Source organism: Cetorhinus maximus, unplaced genomic scaffold (genome assembly GCF_964194155.1).
Source record: "Cetorhinus maximus unplaced genomic scaffold, sCetMax3.hap1.1 HAP1_SCAFFOLD_598, whole genome shotgun sequence".
NCBI lineage: Eukaryota > Metazoa > Chordata > Chondrichthyes > Lamniformes > Cetorhinidae > Cetorhinus > Cetorhinus maximus.
In genome coordinates this window covers 156,891-178,667 of record NW_027596540.1, presented here as the reverse complement: position 1 = coordinate 178,667, position 21,777 = coordinate 156,891, and the positions used below count along the sequence as shown (strand labels likewise).

At 46.0% G+C, this 21,777-nt stretch overlaps 1 protein-coding gene and 1 pseudogene across 2 annotated transcripts in view; one reads left to right on the top strand and one right to left on the bottom strand.

Moving 5' to 3' along the window:
- Positions 1 to 9,360: 9,360 nt before the first annotated feature.
- LOC144674251 (uncharacterized) overlaps positions 9,361 to 21,777 on the top strand; it is a 30,571-nt pseudogene continuing 18,154 nt past the window's right edge. The window contains exons 1-2 of the transcript XR_013574495.1: positions 9,361 to 9,501; positions 10,467 to 11,221. The product of XR_013574495.1 is annotated as an uncharacterized LOC144674251 (transcript). The remainder of the gene's footprint in view (positions 9,502 to 10,466; positions 11,222 to 21,777) is intronic.
- LOC144674238 (uncharacterized) lies at positions 16,195 to 17,395 on the bottom strand. Its single transcript, XM_078535671.1, has 2 exons — positions 16,356 to 17,395; positions 16,195 to 16,273 (listed from the first exon to the last, which is right to left on the bottom strand). Exons 1-2 carry the CDS (start codon positions 17,033 to 17,035, stop codon positions 16,195 to 16,197), a joined length of 759 nt encoding a protein of 252 aa, XP_078391797.1. The 5' UTR covers positions 17,036 to 17,395.

Below are 21,777 nucleotides of genomic sequence, written 5' to 3'. Positions count from 1 at the left end.
GCTCGTAAGCTGAGAGAAAAATGAAACATAGTTAGAATCTAATCTACAGCGTAGAACAAAGAATGAACACACCGATGAGCTCCAAGAGTCCTCCTTCCGTTTCTAAGAACCACAAACAACACGTGGGAGGAGAGAGGGAGTGGAGGTGCCACATAATGGATGGCACTAGTAATCCGGAGACACAGGGCAATGCTTCAAATCACAGGGCCCGGGTTCAAATCCTGTCATGGCAAATGGTGGAATTAGAATGCCATAAAAATCTGGAACTAAAAATCTAGTGACGGCCACGAACCCAAGTGGTTCACTAATGCCCTTCCGGGAAGGAAATCTGCCGTTGTCCTTACCTGGTCTGGCCTACATGCGGTTAATTCTGACACCCACGCCCCATGAATGAATTAAAAAATTTAACTCAAGGCCAACTGAGGGAAGTCACCTTTTTCTCAGGCCTTGAGGAAACAGACAGGTCACTTTGTATAGATGGATGCCTGATTTTAATCTATTGCGTGCTAGTCTGCTAAACACAACAAGATTTGTCACACAAGGAGGCCATTCGATCTGTCAACTGAGCAATTCAGCTAGTGCCATTCCCCTGTAGTCCTGCATATTCTGCAAAGATCAAATCCAAGGAAATTGTACAAAGACCAATTACATTTCTAAGGCCAAGGCTTGGCCAACAGAGACGACCAGTCTGATAGTTCAAAGGACCCCAAAACCTCTTGGAAATGATTAATGATTGAAACATTAACCAGCAAGAATCCAGACTAAGGAATATAAATAAATCCTTTGTCCGAACCAAAGTGGAGAAGTGGGAGTAATATCACATGATTTCCCCACCATCCTAGCTGGGAGAACCAGTTACCTTGCCTTGTGGAGCTGCGAAGCAGATTGCTATCTTCCATAGAGCAAGTGGCAGCAGAGCCAGGATTCTGTCCAAGTTTAAATGGCCCTAGCCCCCATCTGCACTGTTTCTACCAGAACCTACAAGACTAATTCATCTCATCATAGAAGTTCTGCGCACTGGAAAAGTGAATTATCCAGGATTAGTCTTCAAGCTGCTGACTCTGAAAGGAAAACAACATTGGACCTTTGATTCTGGATTCCAGTGAAATAATTTTTATTTTCTGTGGTCTTTGCCCTGTCCTTGTTCCTTTATCCCTCTTTTGTATGAACGTAAAAGTGGGTGGCAGGTGTGGTACGTGTTTTCTTTGTATGTGTAAAATAAACTACTCCTCCGATTCTACCCTCGAGTTTGCTGTGGAGTGGTTAATAAAAATTGGATCACATCAAAACTGAGGCTTGGGGAAAAAAATGCCACTACTTTTGAAATAATTCATCCCCCCTACTTCCACCACCCCTCGCGGGCATCACGCGCGCAGTGTTAAAAAATAAAAATGTTCTTCACACTTCTCCTCCACCCTCTCCCCGCCCCACACCCCGTCTCTTAACTAAAATCTGTGTTCCTAGTCCATGGTATCATCAGCTTTTCCTCGTACAGGTAAAACGTGGAGAAGCTGGGATTGTTCTGAGAATGGAGAAGCTTAAGCAGACAATGAGGTTCTCAAAAAAAATCACAAACCGTTCAATGGCAGCAGAGTTTGATTTTAAACGGGGGCTGCTGAAAAAACCGTAGCAACACGAGAAAGTTTTTTTTTTAAAAACCGTTGTGAAATGATGGCAGCAGCAGATTCTAAAATGAATATTCCTATTTGTGGAACTTTAAGGCTACAGGGAACACCGCAAGAGCGGAACTAATCAGATAAGAGTCAGTACATGCAGGGTGGGAAGAATGGCCTCCCCGTGCGGTACAAATGCAGAAACTGTTTAGCCTGCAGATGGTCAACCGTCATGGTCTAGCATTCAGCTGGATGGCAGTGTAAATAAATGCAGGATTAATTACATCTAATGGAGGCAAGTCCCATATGGAAGAAGTCAACCAAACCCATTTCTACTCGGATGTAGAGAGGACAATCTCAAGGCACAGGGCCCTCTATGACCAGTTGTCTATGTTAGTGTGCGGGTAAATCATTTCTTCAAAAGATCTCAAGCAGGCTATCAGGGTCACTGACCAGGGGAAGTCAATTCTGACAGCATAGAATAAACAAAACACTCAAATTCAACCTTTTGATTTGCACATCAATCCAAGAAATACTATGATTGAATGCCAAAAGTATCTTTACAGTGCAAGAGGACAACACTTGGCCCGTTGTGTCTGCACTGGCTCTCTGAAAGAGCATTCTGCGTAGCCCCACTCCTCTGCCTTCTCCCTGTAACCTCGCACACTTTTCAGGGAGCAATCCAATTTCCCTTTGAATAGCTCGGTTGAACCTGCCTCCACCACCCCTTCAGGAAGTTCGTTCCAGACTCCAACCACCCTCTGGGTGAAAAAGTTTTCCTCAAATCACATTTACTGCTTTTCCCACAAAAATTTTGAATCTGTGCCCTCTCGTTCTTGATGTTCTCTTGAGTGGGAACAGTTTCTCACTATTTACCCTGTCCACAGCCCTCAGGATCTTGAATCTCTCTTATCTAGTCTCTTCTCAGCCTTATTTTCTCCAAGAGAGTCCCAGCTTATCCTTATAGCTACAGCTCTTCATCCCAGTTATCATTGAGAATCTAGAGAAAATATATCAATCAATATTTACTTTGGAACATAGGGAAACCTAATACAACCCCTCCTGCCCACGCCAGTGGTAATGCTCCAGTCAAGCCTCCTCCTAACTCAGTATACCTCTCTATTCCCATTTCCCTAATGTATTTAAAGGGGGAAGATGGATAAATACATCTACACTATTCACCTCAACCACTCCCTGTGGGAGTGAGTTCCACATTCTCCCGCACTCTCTGGGAGAAGAAGTTCCTCATGAATTCCCCACTGGATTTATTAGTGACAATCTTATATTGATGATCCCTAAATCTGGTCTCCCCCACAAGTGGAAACCTATTATAATCACATTCATATGTTTAAAGATCCCAGTCAGCATCTAAAAGCTAAGTACTAGGGAACATGATTGGGTGATTGTCAAAAACAAGCCGGAATATCCAATTTAGAACAAAGTCAGATTTTTCGTTGTAAAATAATGTAACATTACAACTCAGTCAGAACTCTAGACTAGAAACTCAAATTAATGAGCATCATTATTTGTCAGGAAAATCAATAGCATTTCAAATCAAATTAATTGTGCAAAGCTGCTCAATGGCCTGATTAAATCTATCACTGCAGTGCTTAGCACATTTAGATTTAACATATATCTCCACCAAGACAGCATCATTCAACTGAGAGATTACATCGTGCTAAAAAGGGACTGGAAATTAATTACAGACACCAAACATTCACTTTCCCTCTCCCAATAACCATTTCTATCTCAATTTCAAATCAGTTTTCCTGGTTTACGCTGGAGGCCAACAGCTCCAACGAACATTAGCCATATTAAAAGGAGGATCGGCTCTGCGCTACCAGTCACAATTACAGGACAAAAAAGGTAGCACTTTCAAATAAACCAACACAAATAGCCGTCTTCCTCTCGGACATGTTATTCCATGGATCATTCACTAAGAAACTTTAATGGTTTTGGACAAGTCTGGCTGAGCTCACTGGAAACAATCAAAGCCTCCCTAATTTGTTTAGTGGAAGGACAGACAAGGAGCTGCTCAGCAATTCAAATTGCCAAAAACGCAAAGGGAACGTTGCTTCAAGAGCTTTGGGTTCCTCCTTCACCACAGAAGTAACAAGCATGCGAAAAACAGTGCTATGACCAAGAGATGAGGAAAAAACCTATTGTTCCCCTCACTAGTTCACAAAAACTGTTACCAGCCATTTTAACTCTCTACCTTGTTCTCACTCCAACCTGTCCTCAGCCTGCTCCACTTTTCCAGTGAAGCCCAAGGAACAGCACTTCATCTGTCAAATCAGACACTGCCTACAGCCTTTAAAGTTCAAAAATTTCAGACTAATCTCTGCCCCCATTTTGTTTCCTTTGCCAGTTTCACTTTTACTTTTTTTAAGCACTCAGACAACAGCTGCTCTTAAAAATTCTGCCATTCACACCTATAGACACATTTTGTTTCTTTACTTATCCCAAAACTAATTGCCTTGACACCACACCATAAAACCGCTCATCCTTCAATCACTTACATTTCAATTTTGAAAACAATCATCTCCACTTGCTGAAAATCTATTCCATTTCTATCTTTACTCAGTTCTGATAAAAGAACTTGCTTTTCTCGTTTCTCACCAAAGATAGTGCCCAGCCAGCTGATTGCTCCCAACATTTCCTGTTTGTCTTCAACTGAAGGTTCATCATTCACTAACCACCCAATCATACAACTCTGCCAAATGCTCCCACAGCTTTTATATAATGCTAATTGATCTCTTCTGACTACTTAACTGAAGCACCTATGTCAATGTGTAAAAGGTGCAGCCCAGTTTCCATTGACTCATTGTCGCCTCTCAAAATATTTATTATGTAACATCTCCACCATCTCATTGAGCCAATTATTGGTTAATGGAAGCAAAGTGGCATCCAAAGTGACTAACTTGACTCAGAAACCAGCTGTGAAATGTTGCATCCACTTAGACATGATAATGGTCAAGTAAAATGGCCACTCCCTTGGGACACGACAGTTAAATAGTGGTCAGGGTGCAAGGGGTAGTAATCTCGCCCCCGAATCAAAAAGTTGTAGATTTGTAGTCCCATTCCAAAGACATGAGCACAACATCAAGTCTCACACTCCTCAGTGGCAGTATTGAGGGTGGGCTGCCCTGTCAGAGGGCCAGTACTGAGAGAGTGCTGCTCTGTCAGAGGGTCAGTACTGAGGATGATCTGCACTGTCAGAGAGTCAGCACTGAGGATGATATGCACTGTCAGAGGTTCAGTACTGAGGAGCGCTGCACTGTCAGAGGGGCAGAAATGAGGAGCGCTGCATTGTTGGAGGGTCAGTACTGAGAGAGTGCTGCAGTTTTGGAGTGGAGGTCAGTACAGAGGGAGTGCTGCCTCTTAGAGGGTCAGCAATGAAGGCAAGAATTACTGACGGTGTGTTGCACTGTTAGGGGTGGGGAGGGTGAGTACTGAGGCAGCGCCGCCCTGTCGGAGGGTCGGGACTGAGGCAGCGCCGCCCTGTCGGAGGGTCGGGACTGAGGCAGCGCCGCCCTGTCGGAGGGTCGGGACTGAGGGAGTGCCGCCCTGTCGGAGGGTCGGGACTGAGGGAGCGCCGCCCTGTCGGAGGGTCGGGACTGAGGGAGGGTCGGGACTGAGGGAGCGCCGCCCTGTCGGAGGGTCGGGACTGAGGGAGCGCCGCCCTGTCGGAGGGTCGGGACTGAGGGAGCGCCGCCCTGTCGGAGGGTCGGGACTGAGGGAGCGCCGCCCTGTCGGAGGGTCGGGACTGAGGGAGCGCCGCCCTGTCGGAGGGTCGGGACTGAGGGAGCGCCGCCCTGTCGGAGGGTCGGGACTGAGGGAGCGCCGCCCTGTCGGAGGGTCGGGACTGAGGGAGCGCCGCCCTGTCGGAGGGTCGGGACTGAGGGAGCGCCGCCCTGTCGGAGGGTCGGGACTGAGGGAGCGCCGCCCTGTCGGAGGGTCGGGACTGAGGGAGCGCCGCCCTGTCGGAGGGTCGGGACTGAGGGAGCGCCGCCCTGTCGGAGGGTCGGGACTGAGGGAGCGCCGCCCTGTCGGAGGGTCGGGACTGAGGGAGCGCCGCCCTGTCGGAGGGTCGGGACTGAGGGAGCGCCGCCCTGTCGGAGGGTCGGGACTGAGGGAGCGCCGCCCTGTCGGAGGGTCGGGACTGAGGGAGCGCCGCCCTGTCGGAGGGTCGGGACTGAGGGAGCGCCGCCCTGTCGGAGGGTCGGGACTGAGGGAGCGCCGCCCTGTCGGAGGGTCGGGACTGAGGGAGCGCCGCCCTGTCGGAGGGTCGGGACTGAGGGAGCGCCGCCCTGTCGGAGGGTCGGGACTGAGGGAGCGCCGCCCTGTCGGAGGGTCGGGACTGAGGGAGCGCCGCCCTGTCGGAGGGTCGGGACTGAGGGAGCGCCGCCCTGTCGGAGGGTCGGGACTGAGGGAGCGCCGCCCTGTCGGAGGGTCGGGACTGAGGGAGCGCCGCCCTGTCGGAGGGTCGGGACTGAGGGAGCGCCGCCCTGTCGGAGGGATGACATTCGGATGACACATTAAACTGAGGCCCAGTCTTCTCCAATTGGCATTTAACAGCTAATTCTCTTTGACTGAATTGCTTGTTAACTTTGATGTGCTCCATGCAACCCACCTTCCTGTGGAACTAAGAAATTTTTGGGATGGATCAATGATTACTGGCCATCTTCTAGTTGTCTCTATCAATGTATGACATTTAATACCCCCATGCTCTAAACATGCTTACACAGGGCTAGGAATTGGTATGGTTAAAATTTAAAACTTTTTTTTAAAACTTAAAGATAGTTTGTCCTGTTGTAAAATTGTTTGTTCATTCTTTCATTTATTGCCCATTCCTATTCGCGCCTTGAGAAGGTGGCGGTGAGCTGTCTTCTGGTGTCAGCTGTGGCTCAGTTCATAGCACCCTCGCCTTTGAATCAGAGGGTTGTGGGTTTATGTCCCACTCCCGGAAAAACCCAGAACTGTGATTGTACTCGAAAGGGTTGCAATCTGTGACTGTTGATAACTCGAAAGAGTTTGAACAGCTGCAGTCCCTGTGGCGTAGGTACACCCACAGTGCTGTTAGGGAGGGAGTTCCAGCGATAGTGAAGGAACGGCGATATACTTCCAAGTCAGGATAGTTTGTGACGTGGAGGAGAACATCCAGGTGGTGGTGTTCCCATTTATCTGCTGCCCTTGTCCTTCGTGGCGGTGCAGGTTGCAGGTTTGGGACGTACTGTCAAAGGATCCATGGTGAGCTGCTGCAGTGCATCTTGTAGATGGGGCACACTGCTGCCACTGTGCGTCGGTGGTGGAGGGAGTGAATGTTTGTGGATGTGGTGCCAATCAAGCGGGCTGCTTTGTCCTGGATTGTGTCGAGCTTCTTGTGTGTTGTGGGAGCTACACTCATACAGGCAAGTGAAGAGTATTTCATCGCACTCCTGACTTGTGCCTTGTAGATGGCTTTGGGAAGTCAGGAGGTGGGTTACTCACCTCAGAATTCCCAGTCTGTAGCTCTTGTAGCTATAGTATTTTATATGGCTCGTCCGGTTCAGTTTCTGGCCAATGGTAACCTCCCAGGTGTTGATAGTGGGAGTTTCAGTGATGGTAATTTCATTGAACATCAAGTGGAGATGGTTAGATTCTCTCTTGTTGGCAATTGTCATTGCCTGGCACTTAACAATTCACGAATGTTACTTAAAGAAATGGTTCAAATTGTTCATCCCCCGAGATGCTCCTGAGTTTAGTGTGACACTGTACAATTCAGCTGAGTGCACTGCTAAGGTTTTATTGAATGGCGAAGTTTAATCAGTCAGACAATAGATTATTAGGCAAGAAGGGGCCAGCATGGAGCAGAAGGAGAATATTCAGCCCCTCGGGCCTGCTCCGCCATTCAATAAGATCGTAGCTGATCTTCTACCTTACTCCACTTCCTCACCCGACATATCCCCATATCCCTTAATATCCAAAAACGTATCAATCTCAGTCTTGAATATACTCAACGACTGAGCATCCACAATTTTTTAGGGCAGGGAATTCCAATGGTTCACAATGCTCTGAGCGAAGAAGTTTCTCCTCATCTCAGTACAAAATTGCCAACCCTTTATCCTGAGGCTGCGCCGGCCCGCCCACCCGCCACCCCGCCCCCGCCCCCGCCCCCGCCCCCGTTCTGCCTCTCCAGCCAGGGTGGAAATCCAGACTTGGAAATTTATCGCCGTTCCTTCACTGTCGCTGGGTCACAATCCTGGAACTCCCTCCCTAACAGCACCGTGGGTGTACCGACACCACATGGACTGCAGGGGTTCAAGAAGCCAGCTCAACACCACCTTCTGAAGGGGCGATTAGGGATGGACAATAAATGCTGGCCCAGCCAACGAAGTCCACATCCTATGAACGGTTTTTTTAAAAAAAGTGATCGCTTATTGTCTCAAATTCTAACTTGATGGTGGACAGATTGGCATACGGTATTTTTTTCAGGCACCATCTGGTTTCTGAGACAGCTTTGCTGAATCATCTAGCACAGTGTGCATGACTAGAGATCAATAAAGATTTTAGCTTTCCATCACAATCTGTAAAGTGAGACAAGGACAGAGGTCACATCTCTACCCAAACGGGAATCAGGATAATTGCGTATATTTCTCAGTATATTCACTGCTTCGAGGCATTATCTCTGTCCAAGAGTGGATTAAGGAGAAGAAAAGGCTTGCGTTGCCATTAAGTTACAGCACAGAAGATGGCTATTTGGCCCATTGTGACTGCTGGCTCTCTGAAAGAAGTCATACAAGTTCTGGTACAATCACATTGCTTTTATATTCTGTGCCTCCATTTATAAACTCAAGGAACCCATTTGCTTTTATTACCACCTTATCAACTCTGTTGAGTTGAACAGTAGCCTTGTGGTCATGTTACTGGACTAATAATCTCGAAACGTGAGTTCAAATCCCACCATGGCCAGAAGGAATTTAAATTAGGCTCATTAAATGAATCTGGAATTAAAAGTGAGTAACAGTGATCATGATACCATAATTATTGTTGTAAAAAACCATCTGGTTCATTAATGTCCTTTAGGGAAGGAAATCTGTCATCCTGACCCAGTCCTGCCTGCATATGATTCCAGAACCACAGCAATGTGGTTGACTCCTAGCTGCCCTCTGCAATGGCCCAGCAAGCCACTCAGTGGAATTCAAGAAGACAAATCCCCATCATCTTCTCAAGGGGAAATGAGGGAGAGGCAATAAATGCCAGCCATGAATGAACAAAATAAGGGACCTGCCTCCCTTAGGTTTGGCCTAATGCCTCTCTGCTCATCTCCACATGACCCATACGTTACGTTTCCTGGTGGCACAATGATCAAGGGTTGCATTTAATTCTGAGGATACTAGCTTGGGTGCCAGGAAGTGGGAACTTCAGTAAGGAAAGCAACAACTAAACGCAGAGTAGATGGCGATGTAAGGTGTAGAGAGATTGTATTTAAACTACATAACATTGTGGTGTGAGCACTCATCCTTTTATTTTCGTGTTCAGAAGGTGCCAGTGTGTGGTACACTCATGTTCCTCCATCTTTGGCAGGAAGGGATCATTCTGGCTTCCTGTTATGATGTGGTGAAGACAGCAGAGACAAGGTGTTTATAGTCTGGGATCCTTAAAAGCCCGTGTCTCTCGTGTGGAGACATCAGTTGCAAGTTTCATGGTCTGGTTCGCTTGGCTCTCAGTCCCTGTTCCAGGGTCAGTCCCTGTTCCAGCTTTAGCAATGCAAGATCTTCATGATGGCTTTGCGGAACTCCACATTGAAGGTCGTGTAGATGATGGGGTTGATGACGTAACCCAGCCAGGCGCAGGCGCTGTAGAGCGCTGGCGGGATGTAGCACATCTGGCAGTGGACGTTCAGGATGTGAGTGATGAAAAACAGCAGCCAGCAGATGATGAAGATGCCTGCCAATCCGACAGAGAGAGAGAGAGAGGAAAAGAGTCGTCAATGCACGTGTGGGCCATTTGTCATCGCAACACAGTGACTCGCGAAAGGGTTCCTACCCCACTCAGCTCCTCAACCATATGGCAACAGGGCATCCATTAATTACTTATAGTTGCTAGTTCTTTGCTAAAATTCACATTACATCTCTGGCACACAAGCTTACAAATTTGGTATCATCGGTATAGAATCCGATCCTAGAACATAGCGATTTCATACAACTTAACCTATTATTCTAGATCATTGTAACACTATAGGACTCTGACTAATCTACTGAGAGTATGGTAACACTATACACAGCCAATTAGTCTAGATCATTACATTTCCGTGCAGCTTGGCCTATTGCTCTAGAACTTTGCGGTCTAGTGGAATGCAGCCTATTGTTCTAGATCACAGCAAAACCCATGAACTTGGACTGTTGATCTAAGTCATTGTGCTACAATGCAACTTAACCTATGGTTCTAGATCATTGTGCCACAACGAAACTTTGACTATTTTGCTAGATCATTTCCAGACTATGGAAGTTAGTCCACATTTATAGAGCATGTAATTTATCCTACAGCCCTAGATCATTTCAGGATCTATCCTGTTCTTATAAATCATTGAGACACAATGGAATCTCGTCTATTGTTCTAGATGGTTGTAACTACATAGAACTCGGTCTGTTGTTCTAGATCATTATAATAACCGATAGAATTGGCCTGTTCTAGATCATGTTGTCACAATGACACCTAAAACATTGTTCGCGACCACCGAGGCTGTGGATCTTGGGCTATTGTTCTAAATCATTGTGTCTCGGTGGAACATAGTCTATTGTTCTAGTTTGTTCTAGACTCACCTAAGACAACCGCCAACCGTGTTGCTTTCTTCTCCTTCTGGTGGGACAGTTTTCTGTCACTGCTGATTTGGCCACTGGCACCTGTTTCTCGTCCGACACCCTCTGCACTTCAAAAGCGCTCCGCCTGAAGAACCTTGCTGGCCCATCGCACTCGGGGTCCCCGGATGCCTCGATGGAGGAAGGGGCCTTCCATTTGTCACACCAACTCATTCATACTCAGGAGAAGCCATTCAGCTGCACTTTCTGTGGAAAGAGCTTCAGGCAGTCAGGCACTCTCATTACACACCAGCGAGTTCACACAGGGGAAAGGCCATTCACCTGCTCTGTGTGTGGGAAGGGATTCACTAAGTCATCCAACCTGCTGACACACCAGCGAATTCACACTGGGGAGAGGCCATTCACCTGCACTGTGTGTAGCGAGGGATTCACACGGTCATCCCACCTGCTGATACACCAGCGAGTTCACACTGGGGAGAGACCGTTCATCTGCTCCGTGTGTGGAAAAGGATTTACTGATTCATCCTGCCTCCTGTCACATCAACAAACTCACACTGAGGAGAGACCGTTCAGCTGCACTTACTGCGGAAAGAGGTTCAGGAGTTCATCACACCTCATTGCACACCAACGAGTTCACACTGGGGAGAGGCCGTTCACCTGCTCCGAGTGTGGGAAGGGATTCACTAAGTCATCAAACCTACTGACACACCAGCGAGTTCACACTGGGGAGAGGCCGTTCACCTGCTCCAAGTGTGGGAAGGGATTCATTAATTCATCCAAACTTTTGGCACACCAGCGAGTTCACAAATGACTGCAGGGACTGGATTATTCTGTTAATCACATCCAGGACTGAATCATTCTGACAGTTCAGCTTTGATTCTGCTGATGTTAATACCCCCGGTAACTGGGCTTGATCTTAGTATTTGTAACTGTAGCTAATTGTGTTCTAGGGGCTGCAATTTTTAAGAACTGCTGTCTGTGACCTTCCCTGTAGTTCAGGAACTTGCATTAGTCGTTAGTTCAGAACAATATTATGAACTTTTTCTTCAATCCTAAATTGATCTTTGGTACGAACTCTACAATTCAGTGACTGAAAGGTTTCACTGATTAACATCTCCATTTAGAAAGTGCTGATTAATCCTTGCTGACAATTCTTACTGACATACATATTACACACAGTGACAACTCCATTATCCACCAGAAAGAAGGGGAATGAGAATTGGTGGAGAATCAAGAGTCCCCAAATATTACCCCTCCCGTCTGGTACAGAAATCCCTCGAGTGGGAATGGAGACAAGTCCAATCCATGCCACGGGCTGTAGGAAATCACCATCTATTAACCGTAAGAAATCTTAAGTAAGTTGTTGACTATTGTAGAAATAACTCTCTTTCTTATGAAAAAAGACTCCATAGCAGCTTGGTGCTGACAAGCATGGATAGGGCTGTTGTCTGAGGACATGTCTCTAGCACAGGCCCTGAACCAAGACATTTCTAACCCTGATACAACTGGATCCCATGACCCAGATGTAAAGCAGCTGTCTGTGGTTTTTTTAAATTCAATTCATTCATAGGATGGAGACGTCGCTGGCTCAGCCAGCATTTATTGCCCTTGTTCAGAGGGCATTTTAAGAATCAACCACATCACTGTGGGTCTGGGGTCACATGTAGGCCAGACCAGATAAGGACAGCAGATTTCCTTCCCTAAAGAACATTAGTAAACTAGATGAGTTTTTTATGACAATGATTTCATGGGCATCAGTTTTTTTTTAATGAATTCAAATTTCATCATCTGCCATGGTGGGATTCAAACCCAGGTCCCCAGTGCATTAATCTGGCTCTCTGGAATACCAGTCCAGTGACAATACCACTACTCCACCACCTCCCCAATGACTGTGTAAAGGTTAACACAGGCTCTTGAGAGGAAAAAAAAATCTCTTTGACTAGGAAGAAAATTCCATACTGATCCATATTGGCTCCAGTACAACACCCACACTTTGGCACACACCAGCAAACTGTTGAGAAGAGACCGCTGCCATCAGCCACAGAGCCCAGCACTTACTCTGCATCATCCATCTGTTTGTTCTCCGGGACAGTAAACTGTTCTCACTCCTTCAGCTTCAAGGGTCTCTTTCTGAAAGGGCTCCAGCCATGAGTCTGTAGCATGTGGGGTGTTTGTGACACTATGGCAATGACCTGGGACAAGTTGTTTCAACATTCCCATAGGTCCACGAACAGACCCGTGATAACTCCACTAGCACCCACGAAGAGGAAGACCCTTGCCTGGCCAGAAATCTGGACCATCCAGGAACTTCATGCCAGAAAGGGATGACCCGGTGCATTGTCCTAATTGTAACCGCCTGGGCCACTATGCCCGTCACTGTCACGATAGGTGCAGTAAGGAGACTGACATTAACAGTGAGTCCTGCTTTCCCCCTCCCCCTGCACAGGTGAGTCCTGATCCTGTTGATCAGTGGCTGGAAAGAACGGAGGCAGCGATAGAGACTAGGTGAATTAGTAATAGAGTTTTGCTGGCTGTCACAGTGTATCAGGTACCCCAGGCACATATCTCCAGACTCCCAGTGACTTCAGCAGGGCTCCCACAGAGTTGTTTCCCCTCTCTGACAGATAGTGGGAGACCGGTATTCTGCACTATTGATAATGAAGGCCATCAATAATCCACGATCTTCCTCCTGACCCCATGAAAGGTGTGCCCCAAGTTTTATCAGGCTTTGCAGAGGAGTACGAACCCGTCACCTCTGATGATCCTGAGGTCCAGGCAGTTCTCGAATCTGTGCCAGGTGCATTCACATGGTTGTGGAGACAAGACCAAACCGGAAGATATTAGCAGACTGATACATCCTCCCATGAAGAAGTGTCCTTACCCTGCTGAGAGTATACCATACATTCGAAACACCGTCCAGTCATTGTTAATGCAGGGCATTGCTCGCAAATCTCAAAGATTCAAAAATTCTTTCAAGGAAGAAGCTAAAAAATTTGGAACCAATTGGCATTTAAGCGAAAATGCCACCAACTTAGGTGCTGAGAGAAGTGAAACGTTATAATTACTCAGTGAAAGTAAATCTTTAAGTACGAATTACAATGCACTTGTACAATTGTAACAGGCATTGAAAGGCTTGCTTCATGGAAGAAACACTTTAGGTTTCAAGTCATGTTTCAGAGTTGAAACATAACCAGTGGGAAGTTCCACCTCCTTTAACTCTTGTTGGTCTAAGAAGGTTGAATCTTTTGTTTAACAGTAAAAGCTAACTTTTTAAATTTTATTTTTCCTCAGTTTTAACACAGTCATTTGGAAAAATACTTGAAGAGAGAATCAAACAAAAGAATAAAATTTGGGCAAAGATTAAAAAAAATGATTAGAAAAATAAGTTTAAAATGGTAGTTTCATTTATCTTTGATCTGAAGAAGTTATGTAACGTTTCCACAATTGTGCACATTTGAGAATGTTTGCTCTGTGCTTTTGCAAACATGCAGAAAAATTAACCCTTTCCAATGATGTGATGTTTTGAACTAAAAATTTGGCTTTATCCCATTTGTTATCTTTAAAGACAAAGTACTTGAGAATGGGAGTTATCTCCAAACTGATTACAAGTACCTAGACTTCTTTCTCTGATCCAATTACACCATATTATGAGAACATTAAATTGGATGGCAATGTTCCTCCATGGCTCATGAGTGAGATAGAATGGTAATTAATGCGATGCCCCACTGAGAATAAAAGATAGAGTAAATTATACCACCAAATGGGAATTGGAATAACCCCCTGTCCCTACCTTGGGTATACTTCAATAGAATAGATCAATCTGGTAGCCATGAACATTCTAGTGAAACTCAGAGAAGTTTAGATGGGATGAGTAAATTGATAGCTTTCTTTGTTTGTATCCTTGCCTCTGAACTCTTAAGAAAACTGCATTTTATAGTCTGGCCACTACCCAAGGCATCAGAACCATAAGCAAAGATCTTCAGTCAGATGCCCCGTTTGATCTTTCAATAAGATCACCTGAAAGTTCAGGAGTGGTTTGTATCAGGTGGAGCATATGTGGCATGATACTAACATACCGATGTGAGTGTGCAGGTGTGATTTGTAACGTTTGAAAAAATTCCGAGGAGACTGTGACCTCCAGCCATGGAGATCAGCATCCCCCTGATCCAGGACTAGTAAACCATTCTGAGGAGACTGCGACCTCCAGCCACGGAAATCAGCATCCCCCTGATCCGGGACCAGTAAACCATCCCGAGGAGACTGCCACCTCCAGCCTCGGAGATCAGCATCCCCCTGATCCAGGACCAGAAAACCATTCCGAGGAGACTGTCACCTCCAGCCACGGAAATCAGCATCCCCCTGATCCGGGACCAGTAAACCATCCCGAGGAGACTGCCACCTCCAGCCTCGGAGATCAGCATCCCCCTGATCCAGGACCAGAAAACCATTCCGAGGAGACTGTCACCTCCAGCCACGGAGATCAGCATCCCCCTGATCCGGGACCGGTAAACCATCCCGAGGAGACTGCCACCTCCAGCCATGGAGATCAGCATCCCCCTGATCCGGGACCAGTAAACCATTCCGAGGAGACTATGGCCTCCAGCCATGGAGATCAGCATCCCCCTGATCCAGGACCAGTAAACCGTTCCGAGGAGACTGCCACCTCCAGCCACGGAGATCAGCATCCCCCTGATCCGGGACCAGTAAACCATTCCGAGGAGACTGTCACCTCCAGCCACAGAGATCAGCATCCCCCTGATCCAGGACCGCTAAACCATCCTGAGGAGACTGCCACCTCCAGCCATGGAGATCAGGTTCCCCCACCGCATATCCCCATCCATTTGTCCACACCGGGACCAGTAAACCATTCTCACCTGTTATGGGTTGTATGTTCTTTCTGCCTATTTAACTGATGTATCATATCTAAACTGTTGCTTCTTAATAAAATGCTTTAAGATCACCTAGGACTTCGACCCACTTTTTGGGTAATCTGTGACTCCCAGAGTAAAATCTTACACTCGTCCATGAGAGTAACCGAAGATATGAGGACTGAAATAACCTGGAGTAATGATGAGGTGTTAGTTGTGGCTCAGTGATTGTATTCTTATATCTGAGTCAGGGGGTTGTGAGTTCAAATCCACATCCAGAAACATGAGCATAAAATCCAGGTTGATATTTTGATGCAGTACTGAGGGAGCACTGCATTGTCAGAGGTCCCATCTTCCAGATGAGACATTCAACTACAGCCCCATCTGCCCTCTCAGTTGGTGTAAAAGTTCCAATAGTGTTATTCCAAAGAGCAGGGGAGTTCTCCCTGGTGTACTGCTTCATATTTATCCCTCAACAAACATCACTGAACAGATTATCTGGTCAAAGTCACATTTCGATTAGTGGGATCTTGGTGTGCATAATTTGGCGACTGCACTTTCTCCATTACAGCAGTGACTATGCTTCAAAAGAACTTAATTGGCTGTAAAGCACTTTGGGACATCCTGAAGTTGTGAAAGGCGCTATATAAATACAAGTCTTCATTAACAAAGGAGAAAAAGCCCAAAAGTGGAACAGTCGGTAACAGGATATCAATCAGTCTCTTATCTTAGAGAAATCAAGGACTCGAACACTGTGTTTGACACAAAGCTGATTTATTTAACCTATATCCAGAATATTAAACTCCAACCTAGTTACAGAGATTATTAACATCAACTGAAACAAACTCCAGCTGTCAGAATGAACATGGTAACAGCATAACACATAATAACAGCAGAATCCGACTCCTGCAGTCACTTATGAACTTGCTGGTGTCTCAGCAGGTACGATGAACAAGTGAATCCCTTCCCACAGACGGAGCAGGTGAACGGTCTCTCCCCAGTGTGTGTGTCGGTGTCTCTGCAAGTGAGATAACTGAGTGAATACCTTTGCACACACGGAACAGGTGAATTGCCTCTCCCCAGTGTGAACTCGCTGGTGATTCAGCAGGATAGATGACTGAGTGAATCCCTTCCCACAGGCGGAGCAGGTGAATGGCCTCTCTCCAGTGTAAGTGCGCTGGTGAATCTGCAGATCCAGTTTGCCTTTAAAGCTCTTCCCACAGTCGGAACATTTAAAAGGTCTCGTGTCAGAGTGAACTTGTTGGTGTCTCAGCAGGTGGGCTGAAATGGTGAATCCTTTCCCACACTCAGAGCAGGTGAATGGTCTCTCCCCAGTGTGAGTTCTCTGGTATTTCAGCAGGCTGGATGATTGAGTGAATCCCTTCCCACACACGGAGCAGGTGAACGGCCTCTCCTCAGTGTGAATTTGTTGGTGCATCAGCAAAACCTTTTTGCTTTTAAAGCTCTTCTCACAATCAGCACATTTGAAAGGTCTCATGTCAGAATGAATAAGATGGTGTGACGTGAGGTCGGTTACTTGACTGAATCCCTGCCCACACTCGGAGCAGGTGAATGGTTTCTCCCCAGTGTGAGTTCTCTGGTGTTTTTGTAAGCTGGATGACTGAGTGAATCCCTTCCCACAAACGGAGGAGGTGAACAGTCTCTCCCTGGTGTGACTGCGTCGATGAATTTCCAGCACGGACGGGGATCTGATGCCCTTCCCACAGTCGCCACATTTCCACGGTTTCTCCATGGTGCCAGTGTCCTCGTGTCTCTCCAGGTTGAATGATCAATGGAAGCCTCGTCCACACACAGAACACGTGCACGTTTTCTTCCTGCTGTGAATGGTGTGATTTTTTTTTCAGGCTGTGTAGCTGGTTAAAGCTCTTTCCACAGTCCGTGCACTTGGACACTCTCCCGCGGATGTGTGTGTGTCTCGGTACTTTTCCAGTCACGCTGATGGTTGAAATCTTTTCCGAAAGACAGAACAGACAAACATTTCTCCTTCCACATTCAATGGCCAATGATATTCAGGTCCTGATGAACCGAGTGACTGTCAGATCTTGACATGATGTTTGATTTGATATTTCCCTCTGCAAATCCTCCCATTCTAATATCCTGTAAAAGGAGTTTACAAAAGTCATCACTGTCAGTGCAGGATAGAAATTCAGAACAGATTATTCTAGTTTCTATGGAACATTTTTTCCTCTTCCTTGTTTCCTCCAAGCATGTTGCCCAATCAAACTAAAAGAAACCAAAATCAGCAACAAAGTCCCAACAAAAGCAAAGGGAACTTTCCCAGCTAAACCAGAATGCTGTTTCCAGTGTCTGAGACACTCAGTACCCTGAGGTGCCCACCAGTTGTGGAATGTACCAAGCATACCAGTGGACACTGTTACCTCTCCAGGGCCACCTGGGCACAGACAAGACCACGGAAAAGAGGTTGGTGGCCAGGGTGATTCCCCCCACCACCCTCCCCATGGGACTCACCCATCCTGGATCTACAAATGGCTGTTTCAACCAGGTCCAGGAGCAGGTCCAGGGCGTCACACTCAGTACAAGCATGAGATACTGGATATTAGAGACTGTAAGATCATACTTTGTGAAACTGGCCAAAAAACTCTGTTAAGATGGCTGCAATTTAACATGTGACAACGGACATTAAACTGTGGACAGCGTTCGATTCCGTGGCCAATATTTAGTTAAACATGGACCTGAATAAGGGAACTTCACAGGCACCTGTGAAGTTTAAACATCTCACTGTGTAAGGATGAACAGGCATGTGGGGAATATGAAGTCTCTATACTGTCGGTCTCAGAGTGCCATATCTAACAAAGGAGGATATTTGAGCTCAAGGATGGGCAGAGATAAGAATGAATGACCATTATCGACTTCTTTTGTTTCATGGTGGTCTGGACCCTAGAAGTGTTAACCCTGCAGTCTTGTGACTGGAATTAACTGTCAGTGACTGGAGTATAATACAACCTCAACAAAGCAAATCTGTGTCTGAAAGACATCTGAAGCACCATGAAACATCTGAAACAACTGAACCATCATAGCTGAAAGTCTACCAATGCAGCCAAAGTACTGTACTTGTTCCAGCTTCCAACTCTACCTGAGAACTAATCTCCTGGCTGTTCATCAACAAGAGGATGCACAGTTTGATGAGAATTATTTTCTTCTAAAAGCCCTTCACTCCAACTAAAGGATCAGCTCAGCCAAGAAGACAACAGGCCCGTATTGATATAAAGACTGAGTTATAAATTCCATTTTTATAATTACGGCTTTAACTTCATCCGTATCTCTGTGTGTGAGATACTGAGTGAGAAGAGTGATTGAGATGTTGCATTTAAACATCCAGGGCAAGAGTGTGACAATAAATAACCTGTTTACTTTTAAAAATCACCAGAAAGCCTGCTGCTGGAATTTATTTTAAATTAAGAAAAATCACTCAGAAGGAAAGGAAATGACACACAAACATCCTGATTATGGACTGGAAGGGACCACCTAAATTCTGTCTGTAACAATGAGAAGATCCTCTGACTTACCCACCCGCACCCCTCCACACTGGGCAGTCAAAGATTAGGAGCCTGGGGCTGAAGTGTAACCAAAAGTTGTGTAACTCATTCCAGTAACAATACGGGGACTGCAGCCTCTCACACTATATACGTGCCTTTTAAACTCCACCAGCACTAGGACCCGGTTGGGAACACAAATCTTGAAACCCCGCCCACTTTGTTACATCACCAATATGGCCGCACATTCACTCTGCCCCCTTGAATCAAGATGGCAGCCGTTAACCTGGGCTTTTTCTCTGGAAATAGACTAAAAGCTGCAAACGCGGGAGCTGCAGGTCCGTATTCCAGATTTGAGGGCTTCACCAGGCGTTTAAAAACCTTCCCTGTCCACCCACCGACTCCACCGCTGCCTCTGCATTTCCCTTTTCTTACCGGCTGCAAATGAGACAAAGAAGCATCTTGCCCAACCGCCATCCCTCGTGTTGCGCATGCACCCGACACTACGCCTGCGCACTACTCTCCTGAGGCGTGGATAGGGAACATTCACTACCGCTCGTAATGCTGGGTATAGAACCCGCCATCAAAAATCAAATAAGCGAATAGTCATTTTTCGCTGTGATGTCGAGATTGGGGCAGGGTATCGCAATGAATAACATTCGGATCAAATCCTACTGCATTTCTGTCTCTGGCCACCGCATCTTTCTATCTGGTCTTAGACCTTCCCCTTCTTCCTGACAGTCCCATGTCCATCACTCACCTCACCACATTTCCTCTCTCTCTCCACAAATGAAGACCAGACCATTTCAATCTCTTCTCAGCTACTTCCTTTGATGTTTCCACAATCTTCACTGACCCCCTGATGTACTGGTTCCTGATTGTATCCTTTCTTGTCACTCCACACATCCATCTCAGTATCTCTATCACATTAGTATCCAGGCATTGTTCTTCTCTTCTTGAGATTGCCCAAGTTTCTGCTCTGTATAACAAGGCCGGTCTCACAACTGCCCTGTAGATTCTTCTTTTTCAATTTCAGTGACAATTTTCTATCAAATCACACTGCACTGCACTTCTTCCAATTACTCCAACCAGAGCTAATCCATTTCCTAGTTTCCATACTTCCATCTCCTGTCATCACTGACCCCAGGTACTTGAAGCTATTCACATTCTCCAAGCCTTTGCCTCTAATCTTACACCATCACTCTGATTCTCTTCCCTGGACTCGAACTGACAGTCCATAGATAAAAGCAAAATACTGCAGATGTTGGAAATCTGAAACAAAAACAGAAAATGCTGGAAAAACTCAGCAAGTCTAGCAGCATCTGTGGAGACAGAATCAGAGTTAATGTTTCAAATCCGAATGACCCTTCTTCAGAGCTCTTCTGACAGACCATAGATTGGGTCTTTGGTTCACTAATGTCCTTTAGGAAAGAAAATCTGCTGTCCTTACCCAGTTTGGCCTACATGTGACTCCAGTCCCACAGCAATGTGGTTGACTCTTAACTGCCCTCTGCAATGACCGAGCAAGTCAGTCAGTTCAAAGGCAATTAGAGATGGGCAACAAATGCTGGTCTTGTCAGCGACTCCCACATCCCATGAAAGAATAAAAACAAAACTAATCTTTATACCTGTGTCTTCCAGTGCATTTCTCCAGTTTCCCAGATATTGATACAAACATATGAATTAGGGGCAGGAATAGGCCACTTAGCCCATCGAGCCTGCTCCGCCATTCAATAAGATTATAGCTGATCTGAATGTAACCTTACCTCCACATTCCCACCTACAACTCACCGCCCCCCAAGATAACCTGTCACCCACTTGTTAATCAAGAATCTATCTAACTCTACCTTAAACATATTCAAAGACTCTGCTTCCACTGCATTTAGAGGAAGAGAGTTCCAAAGATTCACTATCCTCTAAGAAAAAAAAATTCTCCTCATCTCTGACTTAAATGAGCGACCCCTTATTTTTAGACAGTGACCCCTAGTTTTAATTCTCCCATAAGAGAAAACATGCTTCCACATCCATCGTGTCAACACCCCTCAGGATCCTATATGTTTCAATCAAGGCACCTCTTACTCTTTTAAACTCCATCGGATACAAGGTCACTCTGTCCAATCTTTCCTTATAAGATGACCTGCCCATTCCTGCTATTAGTCCAGTAAACCTCCTCTGCACTGCTTCCATTTACATCTTTCCTTAAAAAGGAGACCAATACTACACACAGTACTCAAGATGTAGTATCACCAGTGCCCTGTATAATTCGACAATAACCTCCCTACTTTTGTATTCAATTCCCCACGCAATAAACAATAACATTCTATTAGCTTTCTTAATTGCTTGCTGTACCTGCTTATTAACCTTTTGAGATTCATGCACTGGGACACCCAGATCTCTCTGCATCTCAGAGCTCTGCTATCTCTCATCATTTAGATAATATGCTGTTTTACTCTTCCTGCCAAAAGGGACAATTTCACATTTTCCCACATTATATTGCCAGATCGTTTCCCACTCACTTAACCTAACTAAATCCCTTTGTAACCTCCTTATGTCCTCTTCACAACTTATTTTCCTACGTACTCAGTCATGTTCTCATCATCCTCACCACATTTCTCAATGTCATCTGCAAATATAATTGACCATGGCATTTCCTGTTATACTTGCTCAGTTAGAACATCCGCGGCCATCAGGAAGAGGAAGAGGTTCAGTGTCCATCCTTGATGCAATTCAACTTTGACGTTGAAACTCTCTCTCCCCCCATACTGCTTCTTACTCTTGGCTTGGCACTCCTTGGACATGTCCTGTAATAGTCGTACATGCTCCTCAGGGACTCCATGAATTCTAACACATCTCAAGACTTCCTCCCTGGGCACCCGGTCATAATTCTTCTGTAGATCAATGAATACAGTCCTCATGTTGCATTGACCTTCCAGATATTTCTCCATCCCTTGTCTTAAAACAAAAATAGCATTGGGATATC

Bases quoted from the DNA above. Each gene is read 5' to 3' on its own strand.
- LOC144674238 (XM_078535671.1), bottom strand. From the start codon at position 17,035: ATGGAGAAACCGTGGAAATGTGGCGACTGTGGGAAGGGCATCAGATCC. The intron at 16,274-16,355 runs GCAATTCACCTG...CACTGGGGAGAG, and splicing joins CGAGTTCACACTGGGGAGAG to ACCGTTCACCTGCTCCGTCT.